Here is a 20475-nt window from a genome sequence, read left to right on the forward strand (position 1 = left end):
CCATGTAAAATATTTGGCATGTGTTGTGACTGTACAGTCTCTTTAATCTGTAGCCCCTAGATTTGTATCTGCTCTACTGCAGGAGTAACTGCACTTATTGAAGAACTTAAGATGTATCCACGTCGTTAACTTAGAAATTATATTCTTTAATAGTGAGAACCAAACAGGACACAAAAGCTTTTTAAGCCTGTGGTATCTCAGAGTTAGGAAATGGCTTCTCTTAACTTAAGAGTCACATAATGGGTCAAGTTGAAGGGTCCACAGTGAGTCACCTGGTCCCACGTCTCAGCTCAGGCAGGGCCACCCCAGAGCACATGGCACCGGATTGTGTCCAGATGGCTCTGGGATGTCTTCATGAGGAGACTCCACACCCTCTCTGTGCAGCCTCTTCAGTGCTGGGTCACTGCACAGCAAAGTTCTTCCTTGTGGCCAGGTGGCACTTCCTGGGCATCAGTTCCTGCCCGTTCCTCCTGTGCCATTGCTGGGTCCCCCGAGCAGAGCCTGGTCAGACCGGGATGGGGCTCTTGAGTGCTTTCCTTTTACAGCTCCGAGGAACATCCTCCCATACCAGCCCTGTTCTCAGAGTCACGTTAACCGTATTTCTCAAGATGGAAATATTTCACTGTTTACTCTTTCCTCGGCTGAACAAAGAAAAGAGAAGCCTCCAGCCGGTGCCCCTGTGGACCTCAACCATTCTCCCCTCGTTGTTGTCAAAGGAAATGTTCAGAGTCAGCAGGGCCGTGTCGGTGGGTGGCGGGAGCGCGGGGCGGCCATCGGGGCGGCCATCGGGGCGGCCATCGGGGCGGCCATCGGGGCCGCCATCGGGGCCGCCATCGGGGCCGCCATCGGGGCCGCCATCGGGGCCGCCATCGGCGCTGCGCTGCTCAGGCCTGACGGGGGCGGGAGCGGGGCGGCCCAGCACACACGGCCCGGCCCCGCACACACGGCCCTTCACGGCCCGGCCCCACACGGCCCGGCCCCGCACACACGGCTCCGCACGGCCCTGCCCCTCGCGGCCCTGCCCACACGGCCCTGTAAGGCCCTGCACGGCCCCGGGAGGGACGCGCGGCTGCGGCGCCGGTGCGCGGGGAGGGCCGGGCGGGCTCCGGGACAGGGTTGGGTGCTCCCGGCGCGGGGAGCGGCGGGGACGCCGCGCCGGCGAGGGGCGGGCACGGCGGGGCGCAGCACCCGGAATGGGGGCGGGAGCCCGGGGCGCAGCACCGGGAATGGGGGCGGGACCTGAGGCGCTGCCGTCCCGGTAGGAACACGCGGGGAGCGGCCGGAGCCCTCGCAGCGCCTGTGCCCGGCAGCCTCGGAGAGCCCGGCCCGGCCTGGGGCAGCCGCAGCAGCCGGGGGTGCGCTGGAAAGGCGGGTGTTTGGCACCGAAAATAGTGTCTGCACAGCAAACGAGGTAATGACGGAATGTGCCCTGCGACAGGACGGGGAGCAATGGCCATAAACAGAAGGAATTCCACCTCAACGGGAGGGAGAACTTATTTACACTGAGGGTGGCAGAGCCCTGAACTGCTGCCTGGGCAGGCCGTGGAGTCTCCTCTCTGGAGACGTTCAAACCCCCCTGGACGTGTCCCTGTGTACCCGCTCCAGGTGACCCTGCCCGGGCAGGGGCTGGGACTGGGGGATCTCCAGAGGGCCCATCCTGGGCCCAACCCTGACTGTTCTGGGATTCTGTGAAAATTAGAGGGCTATTTAAATGCCAGGTTGACTTGGTGATGTAAATGAAAAGTTGAGATTGATTTCCATGTATTAAACTGTTGAAGGCCAGCTGCAGCGTTCAGCATGGCGATTTCGGTGTGCCCGGTAAGGCAGGCTAAAGGACAGTAACACTGTAACAGTTAAGGACTGCTTGACTTCTTCACTTGTAGGCTTTAATGTTTTCTTCTCTGCTGTTCATCTTGGTTGAACCTTGGCTTGGTACCTTACAAGGTCATTCATTCAGTATCTTTTTTTTTTCTTGAAGACACATCAGAGGATTACAGATGGAAAAGGCAAAGCCGAGAAAAGCCTTCTAAGTATTACAGAATAAGGAAATATGGCTTGAATGGAGTTTCCTGTGATGTGTAAATGCTGTGAAGTTTTGTAATGGCAGAAGCTAGGTCTTCAGGAATCAAAAGATCCCAAATAAGTTTGTCACTCAGTAAAAGTAAGAAGAAAAAAGGAACACCATCTATACCTTCAGCATCCTCCTCTATTACTTCCTTTTTTAACAATGTTCCCCCTGCCAAAATTAGCTGTCCCATGTGTGGGCAATTGGTGCCAAGGTATGGAATAAATGAGCACATGGATGAAACATGTCAGAGAAACCGTGGTGAGATTGGTGCCATTGGTGCTACGCTGGACCCTCTGAAGAATAAGAGCCCCCCATCTGCAAATGTAACCAATAATTCCAGCTCATACTTTTCAAAAAACATCTTAAATCTAGAAACAAGTCCCTCCAAAAGCAATTCATTGAAAGCAGAAGGTAGTGCAGTGCAACAGATTAGTCCTTATTTTAGCAATAATAGCTCAGTCATTATTGTTAACAATGAATCACAGGCCCAAACAGTCAAAATAGTCTCTTTGGGAAGCTTGTCATCGAAACTGTCCAGAAGATGTTGTGCCCAGGGAGGAAAACAAGTCGTGTATAAAGAGATTGACTCTTCACCTCCTGCTGTTCACAGTCTGTGTAGAAATGCTGCAGCACAGGAGGATGATGACGATGATATTTATGCTGGGCATAGTTCTCAGAAAGAAAATCAGCTTGCGCAGAGAGAGCACCAGGAACAAAATTTTTCAAAGAGGAAACCTGAATTTCAAAAAGAAAGAAACCAATGTAATCGAGAAGACCTTGTGGATATAGTTCAGGTATCTTTACCAGCTGATAACAATGACAAAGGATTCCCAAGTGGTACAAGGAGCACCAAAACAGAAAGCAGGTCTGAAGGTGTGACAGTTAGTCCTGATAAATTTGAAACACCTCTAGGCATTTATACTTCACCAGAGCTGGCCAGTAATTTGGAAGTCAAGACTCAGCCTCACACCCAGGTTATTCCTTCTTCCAAGACAGAAGTGAACTGTGATACACAAAATTGCTGTAGCGAGGGTGATGCACAGATACTTCCTGTGGAAGTTCTTGAAGACTTTAAGGATGAGATGAATTATACTATGTTAGAAACTGTGGGAAAAGAAGAATTTCAGAATTCCACTGGGGACGTTTTAGACAAAATAGATAAGGTTCACTCTGTGCCCAGCTCTCCTGGTCACCCATACTACCTCCAGAATTTTTTACTAGTGCTTCAAGCAGTCTTAGAGAATGAAGATGACGTCAGACTATTTGATGAGCAAGATATGAACATTATAACCAAGTTCTACAGATTATCAGGTACCTTTCTTTAAAAATACATCTCCACATTACTGTTGCATAGTTTTATGTGAGGAGTGCTGTATCGTGGGCAATTTAACTGGATGAGTTCCTTAAGGGGAAGAATCTCCTTTTTCTCAGGAGATGTATCCATCAGTGGCTTCTTGTAAGTAAACTGTCCTAATGTTGTTTAAATGGAAGGTGTTGATAAAAAGTGAAGACTTGTAAGGAAGGTCTGCGGGCAAGTCTGTAGTGACACTGGGGTGAAGCCAAGTCAGTGAGGTGTCTGGCTGGGCACTGACATGCCACAGCAGAGCTCAGGCAGGAGTGCAGGCCACCAGTCTGGGCTTAGGTAAAGCTCCTGAGAGAATAGAGGGGGGCCCTGACAAAGCCTCACTCAGCCTGCCCAGCACCTGAGCTCAGCTTACACAGTTGCACAGATCCGAGCTGGCCTTGGACACAAGCAGCCAAACCTGTGGGGGCTGGGGTGTGGCTGCAGAGCCTGTGGGTGCACTCCAGGCCATGAGAATGTCACAGTAGTGACATCTTGGGGCTTGATAATGCCTTGTTTATGTTGTGATAGTTAAAAGGGGAATATATAAAGGCAGGAACAGAAGCAACAAAACTCTTATTATTGGCTGTCCGAGGCAAGCAGTAGATGCACATCATTTGCATCCAAAGATCTGGGCATAAACTTGCAGTTAGGTCAGTCGGGTATGCAGGCTTTGGTTACCTGGACAAGTACTAAAAGAGGCTCAGGATACAGGTTCCTCATTTCCACACTCCCTTCTCTGGATGGGTACAACACTGATCAGTAACAGGAGCTTGTTCTCTTAAATAAAGGAAGTGCTTGTTTCTCTTTCAGTAGTGTGATTTCAGAATTCCCTTCTCGCAGGAGTTTGGAATACAGAAAGAATTACTGCAGAGTGGTGCTGGTAAATCCATGTATGCATTGAATACCAGGGGCACAGATAAAACAATCTTTCTTTGCAGGGTAGGAAAAACACAAGGATTGAGCTATGAGAACTGCTTTAACTCAATAGATAACAAATTCTGGACAACTGACAGATGAAGAAATCTTTTCCTTGAAGAAATACCAGACAGAATACTTTAAAAGTTCAGGTAGATGTGTTACTGTCCCACGGTAGAAGTTTCTAACCAAGCAGGTGTTGTCTTTCAGTTATCATAACACAAAAAAACCCAACACATGTGCCTAGTATTATGGAGTTGCTTCAGTATAGGTATTTTCCAGTATTTCATTATTTTCTGCTGAAATGTCTACCATTCTTCAGTGAGAGATCTCTAACTCACTGAAATTATGAAGATTATTATGAAAGTTTGTGAACTTATTACGAAATGTAGAGCACTGCCAGTTTTTTAAGTGCCAGAAACAGTAGATGAAAGTAGGGAAAAGCAGAGGTGTATCCGTTATAAGTAACCTGCAGTGCAATGTCAGCCTTTGTGCTTAAGATGAGTTCTGTCTGAAATTAGGTGTAACATTAAAAACATGATTTTTGTATTCTCCATGTTTAATTTTGCTACAAGGTACAGCTGCAAGAATTTAAATGCAAGTTCATAGTTCTAGTGACATTAACCTAATACACTCAACAAAATCCTCCTTTCAACTGTCATACAGTAGAAATATTGTATCTGAAAAACATCAATTTATAGTTACCAGTGGAACTGAGGTACAGAAAACAATTTTTTTCTGTTGTATTTTGATGAATCATAGAGGGTGAACTTTTCTAAGATCTTCTGCATCTTTTTGCTGATAATATTTCAACTTAGAGCAAATTTTTTATTTCATTGATATACTTGAAACTTTCTTAAGAACCACAAAAGAAAAAAATCTCCCGAACCTCCAAAGGTAGTGAATGCACTTCAGAACAGGATGCTTAAGAAGCAATTAATTACTTGCACAATATCTTTCTATTCTTCTATTTGTCATTCAAATCCTTCAGAGAGGAAGCAGTCCTCACATGCCCTTGCTGGATTGCAACCCTCGTTTGGTCAGCTCCAAGGGCTGGGGAAAGGATGTTCATGTGTTAACCTTTCTCCTTTCTCCAGAGTTGTAAAAACTGGGAACCGACTTCAAAGGAGTTCTAATCCCAGAGAGAAAATGCCAGGCTCATATGTCTAAATATAGTTCTCCCAGTGAATTGATCCTGGAAACATTCCATTAAAAAAAGGCTGAAAAAGTCTTTTAAGGACAGGAGAATTGTTAAATAAACACGTCAAGGTTGTCTGCCATTTCTTGAATATCTCTGGGTCTGGTAGTGTTTCAGTGTCTGTTTTTATTAAATATCGGTTTCAGTTAAGCAGCGGACAGGGATAAAAATTCAGAAGTTAATGAGGGTTGAATTAAGTATTCAAAAGGTTGTTGAATGTAGTAACAATAGCTGAACTATTTTCACCTAAAATTTAATAAGCTGTTTTGTTGATTTTCAGCATGTATGTAAAAAGTCTTTTTAAAGGGTACTTTAAGAGAACACTTCCCTGATAAAAATAAAATGAATAACAGGGTTTTTTTCTGTTGTTTTCAGTAGATACATTAGTAAAATTAGGCTTATCTTCGAAAAAATGAGAGTCTGAAGACTGCTAGACAGAGAGGTATTCTGTGATTATGAAATTATTCTGTCAGACTTCTTTTGTTCCCTAGCACGAAATATTTGGTTATTGAATGACGGTTTAAGAAAGCAAAAAGACCTATTTAATATCACAATATGCAGAGTTGAAAAATGAAGTCGTCTTTTCCTATAAAACAAATTATTTCTTAAAGGATATGCATGTCAAAATGCATTTTAGCAATGTACAATACCTGCAAAATACATTGTAATACTTTTGTACCTACAAAACTTAAATATTCTAATGAGTTTATTAATTACTTGAAATGGTAAGTTCTGGTATTTTACCAAGTCTGCTTGTAGAACGTGACGAGATGTAAAATGTGTTTTAGAGGATACCTGCATCAAAGTAATTTTTCTGGTTAAGGTAGTGATTTTACATAGTACTGTGTTTAGAATTTACTCTTCATTTTATCCTTCCCTGCTTTAACTCCAATTTGCAGTTGGTGGGCAGAAGTTATATGTGAGACTTTTTCAACGCAAGCTGAACTGGTTAAAGGTGAACAAAATAGAGTATGGAGAGATAAGTGTGGATTTGTCACCAATGATTAAAGAACTGGCTGAAGCCAGATTTCTGCAAACAGGTAAGAACAGCACTGATAAATCTTAAAAATACTACATATAGAGTCTGCAGTTGGGTCATGTTAGAGTTCAATGCACTACAGGCTTGTCTGTGCCTTGGGAAGAGTACCAGAGGACCAGAATTAAGATTTCAGGTAAATGAGTTGTGTTGTGAATAATAAAAATAATGCAAATTGGGTAGTAGGGAAGATAGCATTTCTGAATAGCGTTTTTTTGTAACTCAGCAGAATTTTTTTTTGCTTCTATTTTGAAGTTGTAAAGGGTGTTTTCTTCTGATTCTTCCGTACCTTCAACCTGGACCTGTGAAGAGGTCGGGAAGAAAGTCCAGAAGAATTTCAGGGTGAACCAGATAACACTGACAGTACATTGTTGAGGAATTTAAGTCATTAGATTAGTACCAGGTTATATGAATGTACTATGACCTATTGCTTGAGTGTACGTGTATAACACACAGTGAATGTATCAGATCATTTTGCTTGTAGAATCCGAACTGGAAGACCTGTGTGAAGGTTTGGATTTGCTTTCAGCCCCTGAACTAAAAACATTGGCAAAGATCTTTCACTTGCCAAACCCAAATGGTCAGAAACAGCAACTTGTGGATGATTTTCTGAGGTTGGCAAAACAGCGTTCAGTCTTCAGCAGGAGTCAGGCTGGTGTTGGGACAGTGATCTTAAAAAGGTAAATGTTTATAGTTAAATTTTGCACTGCAACAGACTGGAATCTAGATGCCTTTTCAAGAGAGGAATGCATTTAGTAAATTTATTAGTAAAAAAGGAAGCATTACATTTTGATTCCAAGCAAGTCAAATGGAAGGTTAAATACTAGACTTTTTTTTAAAACTGTGTTGTACTTTCAGCTGTGGGCATGATTATCTGTCTGCAAAGTTACTTGGTTACACAGAGAAACATTTCTGAATTCTGTAAAGCAGAGTCAGTGCAGAAAAACATCCAGGAAGGTATGGGAAAGGCCACTACCTATTAAAACAACCATCTGATGTTCGTTTGCTCTGTGAACTCTTTTGGTAGAACTAGAGGAGACCAATAGTCTCTTTTCTGGGACTGACTGAGTACTTTAGCATAGAGACTCCTTCTGGCAATATTTTAAAGGGAAAAGTATGTTTACCTGACAAAGTGTTCTTTCTATCCTGTGATGTTTCCACTGTGACTGTCACAGCTGGGTGTATCGGATGCCCTTGACTTCCAGGTCTCCTGGGGTCCAGGTTCAGGTTTAAGATGCTGTGCTGCCCTAATAGGAGTGATTAGGGTCTGAACTCGGTAATTGTGGAATCCTTTCTGTATAAAATTTGGCTTGGATAGAAAGCTGGCAGAAGTTGTCAGTATGGACTGCATTTGCTGTACTAACATAATTTGTATTTCCTGTGGCATTCTTTTTCAAATGAGAGGGATATAAAGTTTTATCAAGTTTTGCATAGCTGTGTTTATTGGACAAATATTCCTCCTCCCCCCCCAATCTATCATGTGATTTTCCATAAAATTCCTTGTATTAAAAGGGGCCTAGTATTGGAAAAAGAACTTGAAAATCATTCCTCCGTGAAGAATTATTATGCTGTGAATCATTAAAGGCTTCTTCCCTTATTTTGTGGTTGCTTTCTCATTCTAATCCAAGCACAGAAAGCTTCAGTATGAAAATCCTTAGATTTCATTTTTCTTCTTTGATACTAGACATTTGAACTATATGACAATGCATGATGCACAATTTATATAAATATCTCTAACAGAAACAAAATTGTTTTCAGAATAGTGTCTTAGAGAAAGGCTAGAAGAATGGAAAGGAGCCTGGGAAAATTAGTTACATTCCAAAAAGTGCTTGGTGCTGTCTTACTCCCTACTTCAAGAACAGAGGCTGATAGTTACTTGCTCAGCCACCCCAGCTTTGGGAACATATTGCCCTTTGCTGTAGATGACAGCTGAAATGCTGATTATCCCAGGAGATCACAGAAAATCTGTTTTTAAATCTGTTCTGTCAGTGGACAAGCAACAAAGTTTGGGCTTGTATGAAAAGGCTGGTTGAAAATGGGCTAATGGAGGTTCCCTAAAACAATGGATCTCAAATTAGGGCCTGTAAACATTCTCTAACAGCAAACCATGTCTTGTTGATTTATGGTACTGGCTGGCACAGCAGCAGGAGTGACTGCACCCAAAGGGCAGTTAGTTCTGATTCTGTTCAGTTGGAAGTTTGGCCCTTAAACTTTTTATTAGCGAATGCATTTGGTTGGATTTTCACTAGAGGTTCCATGCACTATATAGTATCTCTGCTTCTTTCAAGGAAAATCAATTTTATGCATTATAGACTTGAAAAAATTTTTCTTATACTTCACTCAGTATAATTCAGTTTTCACAAGTGACAGTAAAAATCATTTGTTGTACTAATTTTATTTGTCCCTCCAGGGTGAAGGACCTGGCTGGAAAATGTGTGAGGGTGTGTAAAGGCCCTCGGGCCGTGTTCTCCCGGGTCCTGCTGCTGTTCTCGCTGCCGGAGGCGGTGGAGGAGGAGGAGGCCGGGAGTGCTGGGCAGGGCCAGCTCTGCACGGTGCTCCTGGCCAGCATGGGCAGGGCCGTGTTCCCCACCTACACCGTGAGCAGGAGCACCCAGGTCTTCCAGGACAGAGATGATCTCATCAGGTGGGGAGAGCTTTGGCTGCTTGCACATCTGTTTCTTTCTAGAGGGGGCCCCTGGTGGTCTGGTGGTCAGGATGCAGCGCTCTCACCGCCACGGCCCGGGTTCGATTCCCGGTCAGGGGACTCCCCCGGGCAGATGGAGCTCGTCAGCCCTGCAAGGCCATCCATCTCAGAGAAGGTCACTAAACAAACCTACGTTCTGGGGACCTCGCTGCCACCGTCCGAGCTCGCTTGGCCCCGGCAGATGAACCTCAGGATTAAAGGGTGGGCTCAGTTCAGCGCACACTGGGTCTCACCTAAAAAATCCACTGCACAGGCTCGAAGGGGAAAGACCTTTCCCAAATCTGCGCTCGCTAAGACTGGCCATACATTCTTTCTAGAAAAGCTTTCCTGCAGCACTGGTGTAGGCAAGTAAGAATTCATGATGAGGAACTTCATATGTAAATATATAGAAGTGTGCTTTTGTAATGATTTTAAGTGCATTTTTGTATCCAGGTAGGACTCGTAATTCACAGTGGCTTGGCTTTGGATCCAGAATAGCGTATTTGTTTGCTTCAGGATCGTCTGCTGATGAAAGCTGTTTCTTCATTTGCTGTGCTGATTATTAGAAGTGGACACTGAGCTAAACAAAAAATATGTTCTATAGTCTGTTCTATATAATGGGCCCTGCTAGTTTAAACTCTGCTAATCCTATGAGATTAAGGATAAAAGATGGCTGCATGATTCAATGCCTTTGGAGACTGGAAGAGAAGGAATTGATTTCTTCTAACTATAGATGCTTTTTCAGCCTAAGAAAGTTATTGTGGTTTTTTCCCTCAGGTATGCAACTGCTGCTCATCTGTCATATGATATAGGCACTGCAATGGTAAATGGGCACTGGGAAGAAGCTCATAATCTATATTTGTATGCTAAACAAACCTGGAGTGAACTGAAAAATCACCCCTCTTTAAGGTAGTGAACTGGAAACTAGCCTAGCATTCATAGGAAACTATTAAATGTATTATCTTACTTTTGGTACTTTAACTTTTGAGAGAGGTGTATAGACTACGCCTGATAAATTTAGAGGCTTTAGTATTCTGAAAGCTTTGATCTTCCTGATTGTTTGTTTAGCTTTTAAATGATAATATGAAAATTATAAAACCTTGGGAATTGATTGCTAGGCATTGATAAAGCATTAAAACATTTCTGTTTTATGTGCAATGCAGGAGAACAAGAGCCTTATTTTTCCCTTGTCATGGTTTGTCTTTATGGCTTTCAGATAAATGGTAGTAAGCAGAGTGTAAAATTCACTGTGAACAAAAGGATGTTGCAAACATTATGGGAACGCATGCTGGGTTATTCATGTCTTTAGACTTCCAAGTGGGGTCATTCAGGGGAATGTTACTGAATATCAGGGGACTGCCCCGGGCAGATGGAGCTCGTCAGCCCTGTAAGGCCATCCATCTCAGAGAAGGTCACTAAACAAACCTACGTTCTGGGGACCTCGCTGCCACCGTCCGAGCTCGCTCGGCCCCGGCAGATGAACCTCAGGATTAAAGGGTGGGCTCAGTTCAGCGCACACTGGGTCTCACCTAAAAAATCCACTGCACAGGCTCGAAGGGGAAAGACCTTTCCCAAATCTTTGCTCGCGAAGACTGGCCATGACTGAATATCTGAGAACTGAAATAAAATGTGTTGGTTTGGAAGCATTCTTCATCAGTTTTTCTTTTAATTATTTTGTTTTCCGGCTTAATGATACACCAAAAGTTAAAGCTTTATGTTTGGCATTATATTCAATTCCTTGGCAACTCATTTAAAACAGTGTAACCCCTTCATAGAGGGTCATTTGGAAGTCTGTTCCATTTCACACTGAAGACAGTGGAAAAACCTATTTTAATAAGACATTCAAAAGACTTTGTCTTGAAATATAGAGTTGCCTACTGAAAAGATGTTAGTCTTTTTATGGCAGGAAATTCCTGTTCTAGACTTTTTCTTTTGTTCAGCTATGTTTCCAAAGATAAACTTCTATGAGAATGATTGGCAGTAACAACACATGATGTAATAAGTTACTGTTTTGCATTTTATGTAAAACTGATTAACTAAAAATTCCACTGCTGTGGAATCTAAAATACACTGTGCAAGGGCAGCTTGCTCCCTAAGCTGAACTGTTGCTTTACCTTTGGGTTCTTGACTTGGCAGCTGGGATACTCAGTTCAGTTCAATTGGATATATAAGGCATTTAATTTTTGTAAATGCTTTAGGTATAACTTTAAGAATTCAAATTGCCGTATTTAAATGATCTGAGCTGCTCTTACTTTTTAGCTATCACAGAGTTTTACCGGAGTATCTGCGACGTTTCACGGTGGGCTGGGTGTATACAAGAATCCTTTCTCACGGTGTTGAAATTTTGCAGAGACTTCACATGTATAAGGTAAAGTGGTGAATAGGAATCTGTGTTTAATGGAGCGTTGTACATCAATTTACTTTTCTGATGTGGCCGGAAAATAGTGACAATGTTTGCCACGGATTGCTATAGTTCTAGTAACAGGTTACTTTTAAAGGAAAAGAGCCCTTTTTTGTGCTGCTTTAGAAAGTTTTAAATTGTTTTGATTTCTGCTTATGCTTTGTAGATTTACCATCTGTAATACACCGTATTGCTGAGATATGCTTATTTCATTATTTAAAGATACCTGTGTTTCACTAGATTTGGTTATTGTTTTTAAGTAAGAAAAATCTCAGAAGAGAAGTCTTCTGAAATCTCTGCCTCTTCACCTTGGGAGATTACATTCCTAAAGGTCTCTGATTTATATTTTAAAGCAAATCAGATTATTCTGAAAAAGACTTTGCTTCTGCAAAAAGGCAACTAGTAATACTCGGATATTTTTCATATACAATAAGGAATACAGAAAGGATAAAAATACTAAAATTTTGGCAGTTAGCCTTTAAGTTTACATAAAAATATCTCTATTCCAGAGTTTATAAGATACATCTATGCACTTGAATTGAGTATATTGAGTAGTGGAGTAAAAAGCAGGTTTGAATTGTGCAAGAGACAAAGTTTTATAGTATCCATTAATTAGAAGGGAAGGTGACAAGCTGACTTGCCCTTGGCTTTGTAACCCAATTAATGAACATCCCGTGCCATTGCACAGGAGGCCGTGCAGGAGCTGCAGACCCTCCTGGCTCAGGATGTGTACTGTGCTGACAGCAGAGGGAGATGGTGGGACCGGCTGGCTCTCAATCTACATCAGCACCTGAAAAACACTACGAAGGTATCTGCTGTAAAGCTGGAAACACTGCACTTGTTGTCTGAAAACATGTTTTAAAAACACATCTTATGAAAAGAACACTGGAACAGGATCTCCTAACAATGTAGGTATTGGTAGGAATGCCAAGGTCAAGGCAATCAGTTCCTCCTAAGAAAATGAATATTGAGTGTACCTCATCCTTGGTTGGCCTGGTATGCTGGTTTTTGCATATACATTTTTGTGCTCCTTAAATGGATTGTTCTTAAGCAGGCAGGTGTCCATGGGTCTTTCTAAGTTCCTGCTGGTTCCCTTGCTCTTTGCCAGGCCGTGGACTGCATTAGGAAGGGGCTGGCAGACCCCTGTGTCCGCACTGGGCACCGTCTGTCCCTCTACCTGCGGGCCCTGCGCATCAGAGACTCGCCGAGCTGCAGGCGGGTCAGGGGCCTGCTCCAGGAGCTGCCAGTCATCACTGTGCAGGATGTGCCACATGTGAGTAAGGGCGCTGCTGGTGTCTGGGAAATAACAACTCGTGAGGTCTTTTTTACTCTTGACGAGAGAAGATAACCTGGGAGAGTCTTGTTACGTGCTGGGCACCAGCCTCTGACTGCAGGAAAATGAATACAAATGTGTTTCTAAAACAAAAGCCTCTCATAAGCAAATACTTCTACGTTGGTCAGCTTCATAGCTGAAGTTAGTCAGCTGTACACTGGTTAAATTTGAATTGCTTTATATGTGTTATGAGCCTGATCAGCTGTAAACTCCACTAATGTAACAGTACTTGCTCGGAGCCTTCCTGAGCAGATCAGTGCATTGTGTCTGGTGTCTGCAAGCCAAGCATTTTGTGTGCAAGAAAAAGTAATAGCAGCTTCCTTAGCATGTTGTCGCATTAGATTAGTGGCTAAAAAATGCCAGTGTTCTTTTAGTAACCTTTGGAAGGTATGCACTCTAAATATGTATTGTGCAAATATTCAGTGGGGTGCACCTGCATCATATTGGAATGGAATTGTATTCTTTCCTCCTGGTCCTGCATATAGAGAGGCTACTTGCCACCTGCCCAGGATTTTTGCTAGACATTTTTTTTTCTGAAAAATTTGCCATTTTATGAAAGCTAAACTGAATGATTTCACAAATTATGGCAGGGTAAATTTTGTTCAGTTGATTTTTGGAAACAAGTCTAGTTCTGATTCTAAGAAAACTGAAAAGGAGGAATGTGTGTTTTAGGCAAGATCCAAATACTTAGGCTAAAGCTTTTTAAATGTGATGCTGGAAAGTAACCAGATGTTTTATTATGTTCAGGTTACAATCAGTGGAAAGATGTGTCCTCAGACGGGAATGGGAAAATCCGTATTTCTCATGGAGGATGTTGGTGATGAAGAAGGAGGCGAAGGCTGCAGTGTATCCACAGTCATGTGCTCAGTTGAGGAGCTGGCATTAACTCATTACAGGAGGAATGGTTTTGATCAGGGTAACAGTACCATTTATTTGGGCATTTTACAGTAAAATAACTGTGGGAGTAAAGAACCTATTTCCTAGTCAGTTTAGTTAATAGACCAGTTTTAGCTGATTTCATTAGACCAGTTTTTAGTCTGATTCTGTTTTTTTCCCAAATGCCTCTAATATATCATTTCCTTACCAAAATGCTCTAACATGTATTTTCAAACTGACCTGCTTCCTGGCCTTTAATTATTTGCTGCCTTCATGTACCAAAGGTGTTTTTGAAATTTGTATTTCTTCTTTATCTTCATAGAAAATCGCTTACTTTGCTTTACAGCTATTTTATTTCTTAAGGGTAAAATGCTAGCATTGTCATTTAAGGGAGTGTCACCAAGGAAAACTGATTTTTGCTACTAGATGAAGATGAAAACAGTATATACCACTAGCAAGACACTTGGCAGTTTTTTTGAAGGCTCTGTTAGTAGTTGTTCCTGTATTTTTACAACTTAGGAGCTGTGAAAAGCCATGGACAAGTAAGAATATATAGATCTGTTTTACAGGAAAAAAAGCAGTATGCAAACAGGTAGGCAGGTTATTTTTTAAGATAAAATTTGTATCTTTATATAAAATAGATATTTTAATATAGTTTTATATTATTGATATGTTCCAGAATACCATTGCAGGAAAAGTGGCTGTATCAGAAAGGGGTAAATGAGAAGGTGACAATATTTAGAGTTTAGAAGAACTGTGCTGAAATTCCCTCTCAGTTCCTCACTCCCACCCTCTCACCATCGATCTTCGTGGCTCAGCACAGTTTTGAGCACACAATGGCCATGTGTGATTTAGGGCTGGGCCTGAGGAACCAGAATTCCCAGTCCAGCACTAAACACAGCCCAGAGCACACATGGTCTCCTCTCTCTCATCTGTGTGATGTGTCATACATGTATAATACACAAACACTATATATCATATAGTACAGACAGCACAGATATCCTGTGATCTATAGGTATGACACGTAACATTAAATATAATATCATAGATAATATGTTGTACTAATAGACTAAGAACAGAACATACCTCAAGAGCTGAGGTGGAGGTTGGTGGGAGCTCTGGGAGCCACCTGGTCCAACCCTCTGCTCAAGAGCCAGCTGCCCTGGACCGTGGCCAGCTTCTGAGTATCCCCAAGGATGGTGACTCCACAGGCTCTCTTGGCAACCTGTGCCAGTGCTTTGTTACCTTCACAGGGAAAAATTGTTTTCTTATGTTTATATATATATGTATATGTATCTCTGTGTGTTTTATATATATATATTCTTACATATATGTGTCTTCCTGTGTTTAATAAGTGACAGGGATGAAAAAAAAAAGATGATGGAAAAGCAGTCAGCTCTACCAGACTAATGCTCAACCAGTATTACTCAAAAATGTTATATATTGAGAAAAAAAGTTATATAAAAATGGGGTATATTACATATATACACACATGTATACACACATATGTGTGTACATACACATATACACATACATATATACAGATACATTTATGTATTTATATTTGGTGTCAAGATATTGCTTTTTAATGTTACAAAAGTTGTGTATTTAAAAATTGTCCAAGTAAGCCTTGTTGTGGAAGGGCAGTGATCCAGCCCTGGGCTGTGACTGAAGGCCCCTGGCCAGGCAGCAGCAGGTGCTGGCAGAGGGGGCAGGAATAAAGTGGCTTTCCAGTGTTTTGCTGTAATGGGAACATGTGCTGACTTCAGCTGGGCAGGAACCTGAGCATGGTGTTCGTGCTTTGGGTCAGGGTGGTTTCATTCTTCCTCAGGTTGCTGTAGAAATTGATGTTTCCATTTTTATTGAATTTTGCCCTTTAGGTATTCATGGGGAAGGCTCAACGTTTCTTACACTGTATGGGATTCTAATGTGGGATATCATTTTCATGGATGACATACCCGATGTTTTCAGAAATTCCTATCAGGTAACTTTGAAAGGCTTTCCTTAGTTGCTGTATTTACCCATTGCTGTAGCCTCAGTAACCACGTTAAAATCTTATTTGGGATTGGATTAGCATTTTGTTCTGAGGGAATTTCCAGACAGATCTTGGGTTTTCCTTCATTTTATTATTTGTTATATTGGGTTTATTACTAAGTAATCCTCAATAACTTAATTGCTATGTCAGTCTGGATTCACAGTCTGATAGGGTGAGATTCATCTGGTTAAATGCATGTGTCCTACAGCTGAGCTCACCGGGCAAAATTTCCATTATAGTTAGTAGAACACTGCTATACCACAGCCTTGTTCATCTCCTTTGAAGATGACACATTCCATTTAAAAAAAGAGAAAGAAAAAAGAAAGAAAAAGAAAAGTCTGTTTCTTTTTAGTAGCCTTTTAACGGTTGTCACATTTTTAAACTTAGGTTTGTTAGCACCCCCACTCACCCCACCCCACCGTGTTTATGCTTTTGGGACCATCCCTCCTTTTTGACAAAGCTACAAACAGGAAAGCAATACTACGTGTTCCCCCCAGAAACAGCTGTCTGCCACACCCTAAGAGTAATGATTCCAGCTGAACTTGTGGCTTTTAGCTGAATGCTTTACATCCTACAAATTACAGCTAGAAAATTTTAATTATTGTGATTAGAAAACTTGATCACATTTGCTAAGAAAACCCTAAAAATCCATCTCAAATGTTACAGAACGAAAAAAGGCTAGATAATTGTCTTCTTTCTTCCACCTTAACTCATTGCTTCTAGTTGAATTCCTGGCCAAGAGGGAGACCAGACAATGCCGCTCTCTTCCTTAACTGGATTTATTTGTACTGCAAGAAATTATAATTTTATATCAGTATGAGATACCTTAAGTAGAAAATTCTTATTCTAGAGTTGAAGTTTATGGGTTATTCTTTTCTTCCCCCCTCCTACTTTTTTATGTTTCTTCAGCAGTCTGAGGTAGGAGTGGAAATCCTTGTGGCTGAGCTGAAACCCCCCCGGCTCACAGACAAGCAGGAAGGGCACTGCTGTAGCCCCAAAGGCCTTACAAAAACTGTGCCATAGAATTTGTACCAGTGGCTCCTTCTGTGGAGTATCTGCTGGTCTTGTCAGATGCTGAAGCTCTATGAATGTTGTGTTAGAAGCAGGTGTTCTTTGTCAGTAAACTACCATTTACTGTAGAACTTGCCTTTCTAAATACCTTTCATACAATCTTATATGCATATTATACTTACTTAAAAAAAATGAAAAGCCAAACCCCCAAAACTTGTGTGTTTATTACAAACCCAGTATTTACAGATCACTTGCAAATTTATTTTTTAAACTAGTTTTTCCTTATTAATTCAGAGCAAAGCTATCATGAGCATCAGGCATGATGAGCTGATAGCTCACCCCTCATTCAGTCATTACCAGGCTGTATTTTTGTGGGATTATCTGTGGCAGCAGGTTGTGTAAGGCTGAAATGTGCCATTTGCTAAGCACTCTGCATTTGCTGTTGAAAAGCTGGCCCAGCACTTGGGTACTGCCTGTTTCAGCAGTGTTCAAACCTGAACTGCTGAAAGGGCTTTACACACTGGGATGTTCAGAGCTGGGTGTAAAAAATGTAATTTAATAAATGTTTATCTGGTTGACATGTTCAAGTTAGATCAGTGTTTGAGTGAATTTGTAGTTAAGAAATGTATGAAGTAGGGCATTGTCTTTCTGCCAGCTGTGCTGGCAGCTCCTCAGAGCTGCATTTACGTTTTTACACAGACGTCCCCCCTGGATTTGTACACTGACAGCTTCTATGAGAGCAGGAGGGATGTCATCGAGGCCAGACTGCAGCAGCTGCACTCAGCCTCCCCAGAGACTCTGGCAAAGCTGATTGCTGATGTCTGGACCACTCAGGAGGGAAAAGCAGCAGCACTAGTGAGCTGGGGACGTTTTATTTCCCTCCAGCAAGCCCAGGTAAGTAACTGTTGCCCAGCATGGGGCCTCTGATTAGGGTTGTCATTCTATCACACATGGCCATGGTGTGTCACAGGTTGTACTGAGGCACTGCGGGAGGGAGAGTGGTGGGAGGGAGGAGTTGGGAATAGAGAGACTTGGGCTGAAGTCCTTGCACAAGTACTGTTACAATTTTCTGATATGGTCACTTTTCCTGCAAGGGCAGTTGGGAACACAGCAGGAAATTGCTGTAGAAAACATCTACTTATGCCTCCTGTTACACCAGACTAAACAAAAAGCTGAGCTGGGCCATACACTAGTCTCATGAGGGTTGGGAAACGGCTCTACAGGAAATTAAAGACAAATACAACCAACCACCAAAGCCTCTCTTGCAGAGCCTTGTCTCCTGCCTTGGAGGAATGTTCCTGAGCGGTGTTTTCAGGCGACTGTCCAAAGACCTGCGCCACTGCCGGGGAGGTCTGCCTGACCTGGTTGTGTGGAGCACACACACCCAGCACTTCAAGGTACCTTGGGAGGGCATGGAAATACTCAGTGCTCAGCTGGGAACTGCCAGCTGTCAGCCCATCCAAACTGTGCCCTCCTGTCATAGTGCAGGTAAAGCTGCTGCTGGGCTGCCAGCAGCCACGGCTAGCAGTGGGTGGTTCTCAGCTATTTCATCACACTGTGCTGTAACTTTAATGGGCATAATCAGAATCAGCAGGAATGAACACTGGCTGTGTTGGTGTGGAATAGATCTTTGATTAATGTAAAGCAGTGTTATCAATCAGTCATACTCACTGACTGTGGGTAGCAAGGAGTTCGACTGGCACTACTTAAAACTTGACTGTTTGAGTCTTTGAGAACTATGTCAGGGTCTGCCACAAAAACTGAGTAAACAGTCATGGTTGGTGTTTTGCATGGTAGAGGAATAGGTTCTAGAAGACTACTGGACATCTCACCTGCTGAAGCAACTTGTTTTTATAAAAGAGAGCTGAATAGCAGAAATTAGTTCTCTGGAACACCTGAGTAAGTTGTGTCAGTCTCAGCTGGAACAGGTGAGGTTGCAGGTGCTTGATTTTTGAGTATGAGAGATCTTCATTCACCGGGGCCTCTGTGTTTTGGTGGCTATTTACTATGTAACAGCCGTAAAATAATACTTATTCTGTGGGAATGATGCTGCAGTTCTTGCACAGGCACACTAGTAACCGTGGCCATTTGCTCGCAGCTGGTGGAGGTGAAGGGCCCCAAGGACCGGCTGTCGCCCAAGCAGACGCTGTGGCTGAGCGAGCTGCAGCGCCTGGGAGCGGCCGTGGAGGTGTGTCACGTGCAGGCCGTGGGGGGCAGGAGCCAACGCCTCAGCTGACACACAGGTTTGACCAGGGGGGTAACACACCACTGCCTGCTGCTTATTAAAAATAGTTTCTTCTAAAATTCTGGCTCCTTGGAACATTACTGTGTCCTTTTTAGCACAAAGCATACTACGGTTGCACTCTGAGAAGACTGATTTACTGCACGTCACTTTGGGTTCAGAAGAGCAGAGCCTTTCTCTTCCATCCACAGTTCATAACTTACTCTATGAAAGGTAATCCAGGGGGTTTGCCTAGTGAAGAGAAACAGCTGCCATCACACTTGTACCTCCTGAGAACATCCTGTTCAATATAAAATCTGGGGCATCAAGTCCTGGTCATTTCTGTGTTGCCTGTGTAGCTCAAATTCATCATAGTGTGCAAGTTTCCTTGCAAGGCAAGCACAGCACCTTTACAGGAGTGTCAGGTTCTCTCCTTGCCCCCACTTAGTACTATGTGTTTGAATTTTGCACTTGAATGTAAAAAAATACAGGTGCTCAGTGATGGCAGAGAGCAAGGCATAAAACTTCAATGCTGTTTTAATGCACTGCTCCGTATGAAAGGACAATTTATTTAACAGGCCCTTCTGCTGTGAATATCTGTATTACCTGTGTAAAGGGAAATGTTTCTGGTAGAGACGGGAGTTGGTCAGTGCCAACGTGACCACACTCATTTGCAGTGTGTCACTCATTACAGTCAGTTTTACCCCACATTAATTGATGTGTTTGCTCACTCAGAAATATGTCAGTCACTTGGAATACAATTAAAAAGATTATTTCCCTTTTAGGACACCAGAATCCTGCAGGTTTCTCTCAATTTTAACACGCAGCCGACATCTTTTCTCTGGAGTCTTCATTCTCATACTGCTTTTAGAAATTCTGCTTACCATGCAAACAGCAGACACTGTAATAGAATATAGCAAGGAATAAAGATAATTTGCACATAATTTTTATTAATCATCTTTCTTCAACACAGTGTCCCTGCTTTTCTTGGAAAAAACAACCCCCTCCCTATTTTATTGTTAGAGGAAGTAAAAGAAAACTGCCTGAAGTTCACTGTGGAAAGGTATGAACTTTTATTGACTCTAATTTACTTCACATTCACAACTCAGCATCAGGATTTTATCATCTTCCTGCCACTGCTATTTTACTCAGTAAATCATTATCAGGCACAAAGGTTTTAGTTTCAGTTGAAATGGTGAACTCTAAACCATCACAGCAACAGCATTAGAAACCTACTGCCTACAGCAATTTGAGGTACAGATTTCTGTCTCTTTGTTAGAGGCAAATTTAAGATTTCATCCTTTGCTTAAATATATGTTAGAATTTTTTTGGTTTTAATGTTTTTCCCTCTGA

General features: G+C 42.4%; 1 protein-coding gene across 8 annotated transcripts; it reads left to right on the top strand.

Annotated features, from left to right (window-relative positions):
* The first annotated feature begins 919 nt into the window (after positions 1-919).
* On the top strand, positions 920-20064 carry FAN1 (FANCD2 and FANCI associated nuclease 1). 8 transcript variants are annotated; one of them, XR_007900293.1, is made up of 17 exons: positions 930-1034; positions 1263-1411; positions 1979-3379; positions 6426-6566; positions 7047-7242; positions 8973-9206; positions 10023-10154; positions 11505-11613; positions 12335-12454; positions 12755-12919; positions 13727-13895; positions 15736-15839; positions 17601-17795; positions 18170-18298; positions 19000-19144; positions 19242-19356; positions 19908-20064. XR_007900293.1 is itself a non-coding variant. In XM_051770481.1 (16 exons), exons 3-15 carry the CDS (start codon positions 2101-2103, stop codon positions 19135-19137), a joined length of 3111 nt encoding a protein of 1036 aa, XP_051626441.1. In that variant the 5' UTR covers positions 930-1034; positions 1263-1411; positions 1979-2100; the 3' UTR covers positions 19138-19144; positions 19242-20064. The 8 variants fall into 8 exon arrangements, 7 of the variants coding, with proteins under 7 accessions (XP_051626439.1, XP_051626441.1, XP_051626440.1 ...); XM_051770481.1 differs by having other exon boundaries at positions 19242-20064; XM_051770480.1 differs by lacking the exons at positions 19242-19356; positions 19908-20064 and having other exon boundaries at positions 19000-19205.
* The last annotated feature ends 411 nt before the right edge of the window (positions 20065-20475 follow it).

This window comes from Manacus candei, unplaced genomic scaffold (assembly GCF_025592945.1).
Source record: "Manacus candei isolate 608988 ecotype Guabito, Panama unplaced genomic scaffold, ASM2559294v1 h1tg000119l, whole genome shotgun sequence".
In the NCBI taxonomy this organism is placed as follows: Eukaryota; Metazoa; Chordata; class Aves; order Passeriformes; family Pipridae; genus Manacus; species Manacus candei.